This window comes from Heptranchias perlo, chromosome 1 (assembly GCF_035084215.1).
Source record: "Heptranchias perlo isolate sHepPer1 chromosome 1, sHepPer1.hap1, whole genome shotgun sequence".
Lineage (NCBI taxonomy): Eukaryota > Metazoa > Chordata > Chondrichthyes > Hexanchiformes > Hexanchidae > Heptranchias > Heptranchias perlo.
The window spans coordinates 136,198,208-136,211,078 of record NC_090325.1 but is presented as its reverse complement, the minus strand read 5'-3'; the positions used below and the strand labels follow the sequence as shown (position 1 = coordinate 136,211,078).

At 40.9% G+C, this 12,871-nt stretch overlaps 1 protein-coding gene across 2 annotated transcripts in view; it reads right to left on the bottom strand.

Annotated features, from left to right (window-relative positions):
- Nucleotides 1-12,871, bottom strand: part of sorcs2 (sortilin-related VPS10 domain containing receptor 2) — a 598,225-nt gene that overhangs the window by 157,315 nt on the left and 428,039 nt on the right. For both annotated transcript variants that reach the window (XM_067991267.1, XM_067991275.1), the window contains exons 6-8: nucleotides 12,424-12,488; nucleotides 7,854-7,972; nucleotides 4,129-4,218 (exon numbers count right to left, since the gene is read on the bottom strand). In XM_067991267.1, the coding sequence (XP_067847368.1) occupies nucleotides 4,129-4,218; nucleotides 7,854-7,972; nucleotides 12,424-12,488 (274 nt within the window). The remainder of the gene's footprint in view (nucleotides 1-4,128; nucleotides 4,219-7,853; nucleotides 7,973-12,423; nucleotides 12,489-12,871) is intronic.

Below are 12,871 nucleotides of genomic sequence, written 5' to 3'. Positions count from 1 at the left end.
AGCAATTTCCCTATGACAGATGTTATGCTAACTGGCCTCTAGTTTCCTGCTTTCTGTCTCCCTTCGTTTCTTGAATAGAGGAGTTGCATTCGCTATTTTCCAATCCGATGGAACCCTTCCAGAATCCAGGGAATTTTGGAAAATTAATACCAATGCATCTACTATCTCTGCAGCCACTCCTTTTAAAACCCTAGGATGAAGTCTGTCAGGACCTGGGGACTTGTCAGGTTTTAGTTCTAGTATTTTTTTCAGAACCCTTTCCATGGTGATTGTAAGTGTTTTAAGTTCCTCCCTCCCTTTCACCTCTTGATTATTTCTGGCATGTTATTTGTATCCTCCACAGTGAAGAAGTTGTGCAAGTGGACAGAACAATGGCAGGTGAATTTTCATGCAGAGAAGTATAAATTGCTATAATTAGGAAGGAAAGTTGATAATCATTTTCCATGAATGGTGTTGAACAGCCAAGGATGAAGTTGAAAGAGATCTAGAAGTGTTAGTAGACTTGACCCTAAACATGTCCAACCAATGCAGACCATCAATCAACAAAGCCAATAGAATAATGAACTATATAGCCAAAACAGTAAAATATAAGGCAGAGGAGTTAATGATCAAACTTTGGTCAGACAGCACCTAGAATATGGTGTCTAGTTTTGGTCACCAAGAAACAAGAAAAAACAACTGCAGGCAGTTGAAAGAAGAGCCACAAAGCTCATCCCAGTATTAGGGATCTGATGAAGAAAGACTGGAAAAACGTAGGCTTTTCGGCCTAGAAGGGAGGTATATAAGATTGTTAAGATAGAAAAACTTTAGCCAGGATATTACTTTAAGCTTCAGAATTGGAACTAGGGAACTAGGGAACACAGGTTCAAACTAGTAAAAGGTAATTTTAGGACTCGAGGGAAAAGTACAGACTTGGTTAGGAAGTTGGCTGAGCAAAAGGCGACAGAGAGTAAGGATAATGGGTAGGTACTCATATTGGCAGGATGTGACTAGTGGAGTCCCGCAGGGATCTGTCTTGGGGCCTCAATTATTCACAATATTTATTAACGACTTAGATGAAGGCATAGAAAGTCTCATATCTAAGTTTGTTGATGATACAAAGATTGGTGGCATTGTAAGCAGTGTAGATGAAAACATAAAATTACAAAGCGATATTGATAGATTAGGTGAATGGGCAAAACTGTGGCAAATGGAATTCAATGTAAATAAATGTGAGGTCATCCACTTTGGATCAAAAAAGGATAGAACAAAAGGTATAAATGGTAAAAAGTTAAAAACAGTGGATGTCCAAAGGGACTTAGGGGTACAGGTACATAGATCATTGAAGCGTCATGAACAGGTGCAGAAAATAATCAATAAGGCTAATAGAGTGCTGGCCTTTACATCTAGAGGACTAGAGTACTAGGGGGCAGAAGTTATGCTGCAGCTAGACAAAACCCTGGTTAAACCACACCTGGAGTACTGTGAGTAGTTCAGGGCACCGCACCTTCGGAAGGACATATTGGCCTTGGAGGGAGTGCAGTGTAGGTTTACTAGAATGATACATGGACTTCAAGGGTTAAGTTACGAGGAGAGATTACACAAATTGGGGTTGTATTCTCTAGAGTTTCGAAGGTTAAGGGGTGATCTGATCGAAGTTTATAAGATATTAAGGGGAACGGATAGGGTGGATAGAGAGAAACTATTTCCGCTGGTTGGGGATTCTAGGAGTAGGGGGCACAGTCTAAAGATTAGAGCTAGACCTTTCAGGAGTGAGATTAGAAAACATTTCTACACACAAAGGGTGGTAGAAGTTTGGAACTCTCTTCCGCAAACGGCAATTGATACTAGCTCAATTGCTAAATTTAAATCTGAGATCGATAGCTTTTTGGCAACCAAAGGTATTAAGGGATATGGGCAGGTATATGGAGTTAGATCACAGATCAGCCATGATCTTATCAAATGGTGGAGCGGGCACGAGGGGCTGAATGGCCTACTCCTGTTCCTATGTTCCTATGACTGTTGTAAGGATTTTTTAAAATTCATTTATTCATTGTCAGAACGTGGCCGTCGCTGGCAAGGCCGGCATTTACTGTCCATCCCTAGTTGCACTTGAGAAGGTGGTGGTGGGCTGCCATCTTGTATCATTAATGGTCACTTCAGAGGACAGTTAAGAGTTGTTGGGGTGGGAGTGGAATCACGTATGGGCTATTGACTTTAATGGAAATAAAAATCAGGAGAGATGGAAAACAGGCTGCCAATTTGCTATCACCCGTTTTACACTATCGCACAAAATCAAAATTACCCTCAAAGAGTGATCAGATTGTGTCTTAAACTTCCAGCTAGAGTAATGGGGAATGATTATTGAGTGACCCCATTTATAGGTGGGGTGAGCCCACTGCCTGCCCCTTGAAGTTTCCCACAGGCTCAAGCTGTTGGACCTCCTTGAAATAGCATCTGTGAGCTGCCCACGCGTTCCAAGGGCAGACAGGCAACTGGCTGATCGGGAGTGGCACTTTATTTTGGTCTCGCTACCTTCCCCTTCACTCCAAAAAACGGGGCAGTACTGAGACCAAAATCAGCCCTGTGGAGATTAAAACCCCGGAATCATTTAGGAAACAATTGGATATTACAATGGGGGAATGTTAGGATCTTTCTGGATAGATGAATGCAAATGGGCCGAATGGCCTTCCTCCTCCATAATTATCTTACGATCCATTGCCGGACATACATTAAATTGATTAGTGATTAGTTTTCACAATAATGTAGATGACTGGTAAATGCATGCAGTCAACTTCTTTGAGTCACGGGGGTAAAATTCAGCTTCGGTGGTTGGGAGGGAACAAAACGAGCAGCAGCGGATCGACCGCCCATTATACACACTGACCGATTTTCCTTTCCGTAAAATAAAATGGGGGAGATTTTCAAGTCAGATCTAAAAACGGGCGTGAAGCCACAATCAGGAGATCTGAATCATTTTCATGTTCGGGCCTAATTTAAATTTTACCGGCATGCTGTGGGTACCAAATGGATGCTCCACTGCAGCTCGCTGGTTTGGTGCAGCGGAAAATCGTCCGGCTTCTGCACGGAGCTGGACAGCAGGTAGGGCTTGCTGATGGGGGGGAAGCGCATCTGGAGGGAGGGCTGAGAATGGGCTGGCAGTGGGCCGAAAGAGTTTTGTGGGACCAGGAATAGCATGAATACTCCTTCTGGCCCAAGAAAAATCTTTTAAAGAAGCATAAACTTAGCCTTTCTGATCAGTCTCAAGAGGTCCCTTTAACCACCACTGGTTAGGCCACTCAACGCCTGGAAAAACTGGGACTGGCAGTCACTTCCTGTGCTCCACCCATTTCCCCATGAAAATTTGCATTTTATGGTCCTACAACTGCATACAAATGCACAATCCCAATTTGCATGTGTAAACAGCCTCTCGCCTGTTTTGGGTAGGAATGCTGGGCACCCATTTAAAGGCCTGCCTGAAAGTTGAATCAGGCAGGCAGGCGGTTGTCGAAGGTCCCCACCAGATTTTCCTCTGCCAATTGTCCATTTTTCAGGGGAAGAAGTTGCAAAAGTGGGATTAATAAAAAGCAACAGAAAATATAATTTTCACGATATAATTTGGAGAAATTAAATCTGCAAATTGTAACTGTCCTGGCTATATTTCTGATGCTAAGAAATCCAAACAGCCAAAAGAAATAATTCTTCTATTTGTATATTTTTTTTCCATTTAAAAGTTTTTTCTCCTTATTTTCCCAAATTTCTAGCGCAGCAGGCATGAACCCCCGGCCACCACTGAAAACATGCTTACTGTAACACTATTTCTAGTTATGTGCACTGACCAGGTACTGCTGGTTGAGGATGCACAACAGTGAGTCCACATCAGTCTTCTTACCCTTTCCACTGTTGCAAATGGCTGACTATTAAACAGTAACGTACACTATGAATAACTAGCAGATCTCCTGTGGCATTGCTCTGGAGGTTCAGACGATAAACATTTTTTTTATAGCATTAGGGGTGTTATCAAGAAGGTATGACAGGTGAACGTGTTGCAGGAAAGAGGTATGCTATATAAGCAAGACTTTTAATATATTATAGACATGTGCAATGTATATTATTGCAGTTTTCATAAAGAGCTGAATCTGCGATTACCTTCGGTAGGGCGTATTTGGGTAATTTCATCTGAACAAACTCGCCTCGTCGATAAGAAACATAATACTTTGTCCGATTTCCAGAGGTTGCCTGAAAAAAAGCAAAGTTCAAGAAAGTCAACAACAGAATAATCAATATTGAATGGGAGAAATTAATACAAATGTAAAGATTTACAAATTATTTAATTAGCCACTGAAAATCTAAAAATAAATGTGAACTTTTACACAAGCCTAGATTATCAGCAATGCTTAAAACTTGAAATTCTTTCTTGTTTTGGTTCTTGCCCCATTTACTTGCTTAATTTCGTCTCCTTGACTCTAAAGCCATGAAGGTAGACAGACACCTTGAACCCAGCCTTGTCAGTGTCACTCAGTAACCATCCACCAAGAGGATCCTGACAATATTCTGAGGTTAGTCTGTCCTTCCACCCTTCACGGGGAATCTTCTGTTCTGTGCTGATGGTGCCTGATCCCTAACACTGAGAATACACTAATATGCGGAATCTCAGAAACAAACCTCATTATGGCACAGTGTGTTGTTTTGGTTAATTCTACTGACATTTAAATGACCAGACCAGATCCTCAAACAGGAAAACACCCAGCTCTGGAGAAAATTCCTCAGAGCTTTAAATCTTTATGTGATGTTTATTTACACAGCATATTAAAATAGTAACTAAGAGTTACTTCTAATCAAATATCATGTAGCAACTCTCAGATGGTGGAAAACTGAGGATGGGAACACTTCTAAGCACTAGTGACCACATATATATAATACTGTCATTGAATTTGATGTGGGGAAAGATCATGAGCAAGAGATAGCATAACAAATGAATGAGTAACAACAGCGTATTTAAATAAAGCAGAATTTAAAGCCCAGAGGGTTGAAATGGGGAAAATAAAGTACCAACAAGAAGGAACACTTTTCAAGATACATTTAGAAGCATGGAAATTAAGTGGATACCTCAGAGAAGTAGAGTTACACTATTAAAACCTGGACCTAAGTGGTTAAATAGTTTAGGTTAAAATAGCATAAAGAAAAAATACAAACATTTTAAAAGATTTAAGGGAACAAAGAAGAAGGAAGATTGTAGACAAATATATGAAAATAAATTTTAAAATTCAAAAGTGAGAACTTGGGATAAAAGCAAAAATCCTAAAAAGAAACTACAAGGGATTGTGGAAGGAATAAAACTTGTGTGCATGTGCGCATGTGTGTGTGTGTGTGTGTTTTTTTTTAAACCACGTCTGTGGTACCCAAAACGTTAAAGATCAAGTGAAGTGAGACCCCTTAATGATAAGACAGGTGAGGTACTGGGGAAAGAACTACACACAATGGAAATTGTAATCTTTTTTAAACAGTTGTTTCTACATAAAAGGGTATTTTTAGCAACTGGAGATAAAACTGAGGAAAAACAGGGATTAGTAATGATTTAACAAGTGGAGAATTTGAATATTCATAAAACAACAGGGCTAGATGGACTGAATCCAAGAAACGTAAAGGGATTAAAATAAATGTAATTTGGATAAACTGGCTGAAAGTTGCCATGGTTCATTAAATAGCTAATCTTCCAATCTTTAAAAATGGTCAGAAGCAAGATCCTCAAAATTTATAGGCCTGCTAGGTTGATGTACCAAAAATATCAATCTACTATAAAGGAAGTATTTAAAAGACAATTAAGTCTAAACCAACATGGGTTTAGGAAAAGCAGGTCATGGTTAACAAATCTATTTGAATTGAGGATGCAACTGAATATGTAGTAAATGGTATACATATATATATATATAAAATATATATCTAACTATATATACATATAGATAGATCTATATATTCATATACACATTTTTAAAAGACGTGTAAAAGATGTGTGGCTAAAATGAACACAATCAGAATTGGATAAAGCATTGTCTAAACAAAGAGCCGTGATCAATGCTCCTAGTTCGAACTAGACAACTGTGAGTAGCAGAATACACCAGGGATCAGTCCTGGAAACTCTTATGTTCAGAATATTTATAAATGATCCCGATGAAAGTATTAAAGATTAGTAGATAAAATAATGCTGTGGAGAAGCAGGGTGTTTGAAGGAAAAGCATAAAATGAAGAGATCTCTGGAGACTTACAAACTGGGCGAATAAATAACAAATAAATTTTACTACTGAAAAGTGTAAGGCAAAAAATATTGGTCTTAAAATAGTAATTTTTTTTAAAAGGCATATCATTGAGGTGAGTTAGGAAAAAAGATTTATGTGTAATAATTGATCGAACATTGAAAGTATTATTTTAATGCTGGGCAACAGTTGTTAATAAAAGATAAATCAAATGTTGGGGTGTAATGTAGATCTGTATAACATAAGTTCAATGAATTGTCTCTGTCACTGTATAAACATCAGTCAGATCACACATAGAGTATTATGTCAAGTTGTAGTCACTGCACTTAACAAACTATACAGAGGCAGTTAAGGATTAAGATGGCAACAAAGACGATTCCAAGTTTCAGGTCATTGACCTATAATGGCAAGCTAAATAGAGTGCCAGCAGTCCCTGCACAGAGATGTTGGGATGTGAGTTCCCTTGGTTGCTTTGTATCACTATCATAAAATGTATTTCTGAAGATCACCTCTGCTCGTACGATGATGACCAAAATAATTTTTACCTTCTTGCGTGTAAACACCCTAGGGCTGAATTTAATTTTAGGTGCTCAACGGGTGGCTGGAGGGTGCCAAACCTCTGACCCCACAAAAATAAAAGTCTTTGACCATTTTTTGAACGGCCACCAGTGGTCCCTTTAACAACCGCTGGTTCAGCTGCTCACCGCCGGTACAAGTGGGCAGAGTGTCAGCGGTGCATGCTCCGCCCATTTGTACCTCAAAATTGCAATAGGGCTCCTATGTACGTCATCAGACCCTGATTTGCATATTACCATCTGAAATAGGCAGGCGTTCCAGCTGCCCTTCTCAGGACCATACCAGCATAAAGGTATTAAAATGGGTGATGGCACTTAAACAGCCCCCTCCCACTCCCCCCCGTATGCAGAAAAAACACACAATCCCCTGTAAGGAAAAGAGGCCTGTGTAAATCATAGGGAGACATGTGGGCACTAAAAGCACATAAATGCCCCTTTCACTAGTTAATTTCTTAGGGCTTGTACAAAAAATGTGAAACAAAGAGTGTGTAAGATTACAATGTGTCATGTATCAGGGTCTCTGATCCATTCTATACAACATACATTCCTGGAAGAAAAGAATGAAGGGGCTAAAGAAAAACATAAATGTTGGGTAAGCACTGTAACTGTAGAACATTTGTCTTTTTAATTGTGGTTTCTTATGTTTGACATATTTTAATGAAAACTGGTATTTGAAGGGCTCCTCCCTGGAGCCCAGAACCTGGTCATTTAACTCAGGGAAACATCGAGCTGACACACACTGCTGATCTCAGCAAAGGCAACCTCAGCAGAGTGCAGCTGCTACACAGCCCTGATCTGTGAGTTGGTCTGTTTCCAGAACAATACACATTTGTTGATTTTTTTTAACTCTGTCCCTACCAAGAAAAGGAACCCACCTAAAGGTGAACACTTTAACTTCCAGGCACTTAAATTTTACTACAACTATAAGTAAAAAACGTCAGTCCAACCTCTTGTGATTGCTGCTCTGCTGCATACACTTCTCCTTTATAATGAACTCTATATATTAATAAGACATTTGTGATTAATTATTCTGTGAATGAATTACCTGAATGAAAATGTAGTCATCATTGACAAGCAGCGAGTTCTGGTCTATGTTTCCAGAGAAATGAGCTTTTAGTGCTTTTTCAGAGCAGTTTGCAATTTGGCAGGTGATGTAAAGAAAGCCTGTATACAAAAAAATGTAAAATAACACTCAATACTTCTCAATAAATAAATAATCAACTGCAGAAAAGAACCTGCTTACTGCTTTCACTTTAAAACATTAAAATCTGCAGTGCAAGGCGCTGCAAAGAAGACAATATTTCAATTTGACTTTAAAGCCCTTGGCTCAGACTACCTCAACAGTGTACTGCTAGCTGACTGATTTTGTTTTTAATATTCTATTTTTTTCCACGTTTCTGGAAAACAGAGAGGCGACCTTGTACTCAGTCAGTGAGAAAGGTTCTGATTGATCACAGGTGACACTATTGGTGGATTTATTTTCTCGCTTAAAACAGATTCAATAATCATTTTTATATGGAAAAATTTCACTACTAGCAATCCCCTCAAAGAGGTGAAAACGGAGAACACATTTCACAGTTTGCTGTGTTATCTTGTTCGCTAGCCTAATGGTCCCCAACACATCGTCACAAAATCCTTTCTTCACAAATAAAGGCATCACTGCTTCCCGAATGACAGCACAGCCTCAAACTACCTGTGGTTAATGGACACTGTAGATTTTTGACAGAGAAATAGAAGTGCAATATTTCATCAGCACTGCACACTCCAGAAGTGAACCTGTCAGCTGGCAGGTTTGCTGCCTGAATCGCGAAAAGTGCATTATTGATGCAGAGTTCTAGCCCGTGCTCTGCATTAATCATTCCCACTTGCCCAGGCTGATAATATTTGTTCTCCATCTACACAAAATAATTTGCTTATGGCAATTACCCTAAAAAGCATCACCGGGTTTTTTTTTTGATAATTACAACTACAATAATATTCATCACGTATGTAACCATTAATCATCAAATCCATTACTTTTCAGAAGTAGCTGCAGTTAATAAAAATGCTAATAGTCAATCAAAATAACTGCTAACCATAATTACCTCAAAAAGATGTACTTTCAGTTTTCACCTCAACATAAATTGGGTTATTTTAATTAACATGCGAGGCCATTCTCCTCAACAACCAGTGTAGCTCTTAGTTATGTGCAGAAAGTACTGCGAGTGATTTGATTTAAAGCAAAGAAGTGACTAAAACTTGACCTCACCGGTGTTAAATAACAGTCCACCAGTCAAGTGTCCAAACACTAAATGATGCTTTTAGAAACTAATCTAATGCCTCCTTTATATAATAGGACCACTTCTAGTAGGATAATGTAATAGAATGACCAATGCTGGTAGACTCCACTCCACCAGCAGCAACATAAAAACACCACTGCACATATGAAACCATAGGCACATTCAGTTGTTTAAAAGCTGTGAATCTTAACTTTCATTTTTGGGCATGGACATTCCGTGATTGTTGGGAAAGGTGTATACAGGCCAACAAGCCAGAAACAACTTTGCTGGTGTGCATTGGGAGAGGCGGGAGGGTTGAGCACACAGGTCAATCGGAGCATTAAAAAAATATTAACCGATGGCAGCCATTTATATTGCCTTCTAATACCACTGTTGCCTCCAGAGGAGCTCAGGAAAAGCACCCACCGAGCTGGTTCTTCTCTCCTCTGGAGGCAGCAGCACTACCCTTTGCATGACAGAACTGGAGCTGAAATTAGGGCTGTCATCAGTGGTGGTGCTGTAATATACAGGGGGCATAAGTCTTTTACTCCTGTATTTTTATATTTATTTCCCCCCTCCCCCGTTAATTTTAAAATTACTTTTTTCTACCATCATTAAGTCCTCCTATGCATCCACCACCACCTCACTGAGACTGCAGACAAGCAACCTTGATGTTCTGCTTGTTGTCCTTGAACAGGCTTCCGGAAAGTACATGAATAGTCCGGGTAAATTTTGCCTCTGATTTGCTTTCCCTTCTTCCCTTGGCCTGCATGCCGCATGGCTGAGACCAGAAACCCTTTGTGTGGGGGAATTGTGTGAATAAAGATGGAGAGCCCGTATCTTACTACTACTGCAAATAATGAAACCTTTCCAGAAACTTACATTTTACAAAACATAATGCTGAACATTGCACAATTGAATAAAGGCCTTGAAATTGAACATACAAACACATAATGATTTAACAGTTCCATTAAAATAACAGATAACAGAATTGTAAACAAATGCATTAAGCTAATATTTGTAATGTGTAATTTCAAGGCCCATACCCCACAGTGCTCTCTGATAAAATGGAGTTTCTCAAGGAAAAACGGGTGGGATGTATAATAGTCAGCCAATCTGCTACCACCCATTTTGCACTCCCACCAAAGTTGAATTTTATTCGCCATGATGTGGAGATGCCGGTGATGGACTGGGGTTGACAACTGTAAACAATTTTACAACACCAAGTTATAGTCCAGCAATTTTATTTTAAATTCACAAGCTTTCGGAGGCTTCCTCCTTCGTCAGGTGAACATTTGTTGGAAATGAAATCCTCGAAATGAAATATAATTCACAGAACAATGCTTGGTGATTACAGACAGTTTTTTCAACTGCCCATTGCCAAGGCAATCAGTGTGCAGACAGACAGGTGTTACCTGCAAGGTCTCCGAATATACAAATCACCAAAAAAAAACAACAAACAAAAAAAAAACAGAGATAGAGAGGTAGAAACATGGAAAAGACAGCAACTGACCCGTTATATTAAAAACAGATAACATTTGTTCGCTGGTGGGGTAACGTGTAGCGTGACATGAACCCAAGATCCCGGTTGAGGCCGTCCTCATGTGTGCGGAACTTGGCTATCAATTTCTGCTCGACGATTTTGCGTTGTCGTGTGTCTCGAAGGCCGCCTTGGAGTACGCTTACCCGAAGGTCGGTGGCTGAATGTCCTTGACTGCTGAAGTGTTCCCCGACTGGGAGGGAACCCTCCTGTCTGGCGATTGTTGCGCGGTGTCCGTTCATCCGTTGTCGCAGCGTCTGCATGGTCTCGCCAATGTACCATGCTCTGGGGCATCCTTTCCTGCAACGTATGAGGTAGACAACGTTGGCCGAGTCACAGGAGTATGAACCATGCACCTGGTGGGTGGTGTCCTCTCGTGTGATGGTGGTATCTGTGTCGATGATCTGGCATGTCTTGCAGAGGTTACCGTGGCAGGGTTGTGTGGTGTCGTGGACGCTGTTCTCTTGAAAGCTAGGTAATTTGCTGCGAACGATGGTCTGTTTGAGGTTGGGTGGCTGTTTAAAGGCGAGTAGTGGAGGTGTGGGGATGGCCATAGCGAGGTGTTCGTTGTCATTGATGACATGTTGAAGGCTGCGGAGAACATGGCGTAGTTTCTCCGCTCCGGGGAAGTACTGGACGACAAAGGGTACTCTGTTGGTTGCGTCCCGTGTTAGTCTCCTGAGGTGGTCTATGCGATTTTTCGCTGTGGCCCATTGGAACTGTCGATCGATGAGTCGAGCGTCATATCCCGTTCTTACTAGGGCGTCTTTCAGCGTCTGTAGGTGTCCATCGCGTTCCTCCTCATCTGAGCAGACCCTGTGTATTCGCAGGGCCTCACGATGCTCCACTTTTCCAGCTTCCACCCTAACCACGTCAAAGAGGCCATCCCCTATGGACAGGCCCTGCGAATACACAGGGTCTGCTCAGACGAGGAGGAACGCGATGGACACCACCCACCAGGTGCATGGTTCATACTCCTGTGACTCGGCCAACGTTGTCTACCTCATACGTTGCAGGAAAGGATGCCCCAGAGCATGGTACATTGGTGAGACCATGCAGACGCTGCGACAACGGATGAACGGACACCGCGCAACAATTGCCAGACAGGAGGGTCCCTCCCAGTCGGGGAACACTTCAGCAGTCATGGACATTCATCCACCGACCTTCGGGTAAGCGTACTCCAAGGCGGCCTTCGAGACACATGACAACGCAAAATCGTCGAGCAGAAATTGATAGCCAAGTTCCGCATCCATGAGGACGGCCTCAACCGGGATCTTGGGTTCATGTCACGCTACACGTTACCCCACCAGCAAACAAATGTTATCTGTTTTTAATATAACGGGTCAGTTGCTGTCTTTTCTATGTTTCTACCTCTCTATCTCTGTTTTTTTTTGTTTGTTGTTTTTTTTTGGTGATTTGTATATTCGGAGACCTTGCAGGTAACACCTGTCTGTCTACACACTGATTGCCTTGGCAACGGGCAGTTGAAAAAACTGTCTGTAATCACCAAGCATTGTTCTGTGAATTATAAATGCGATTTCATTTCGAGGATTTCATTTCCAACAAACGTTCACCTGAGGAAGGAGGAAGCCTCCGAAAGCTTGTGAATTTAAAATAAAATTGCTGGACTATAACTTGGTGTTGTAAAATTGTTTAGAATTTTATTAGATCAGTGATTCAGCTCAAGCACAGTTATAGCACATTACTTCTAACTATCTTGTATATCTAGCATGGTACGCAGCATATCACTAGCACAGTGTACAGCATACAGGTATATCACCGGTGTCATACCCAGGATATCATTAGCCAATCTTTACCTCCACTGTTGTCCTGAATTTCCATGTGGACCAAATCGAGGTCACCATCAACTCCTGTCACAGACCTGGAACAAGAAATAACCATTAATATTCCTTCCCTAGTCTAGTGAGGAAGCCTAGCTCACAAAACAGATTCTCTAGGTATCCCACTCTCATCATCTGTTTTCACTGACTCTCTAAATGTTTGTAAAATAAACAAAACACATTTTAAATAACTTCAGAATGAAATATCAAAATTTGGAAACATCTGCTGAGCTGGTGGAATTATCGGTGTGATGTTTGGTAAGAAGTCTGGTTTATTTCTAAATCTCAATCTGTCTCCTTTAACTTACAGGGGGTGATTTTAAACCCCAAGAACGGATGGGTTGGGGGCGGGTGGCAGTTGAAAATAGTTGTTTTTTGGGTTGCGACCACAACCCGGCTTTATTTCCGGGTTTAACGTCAACGA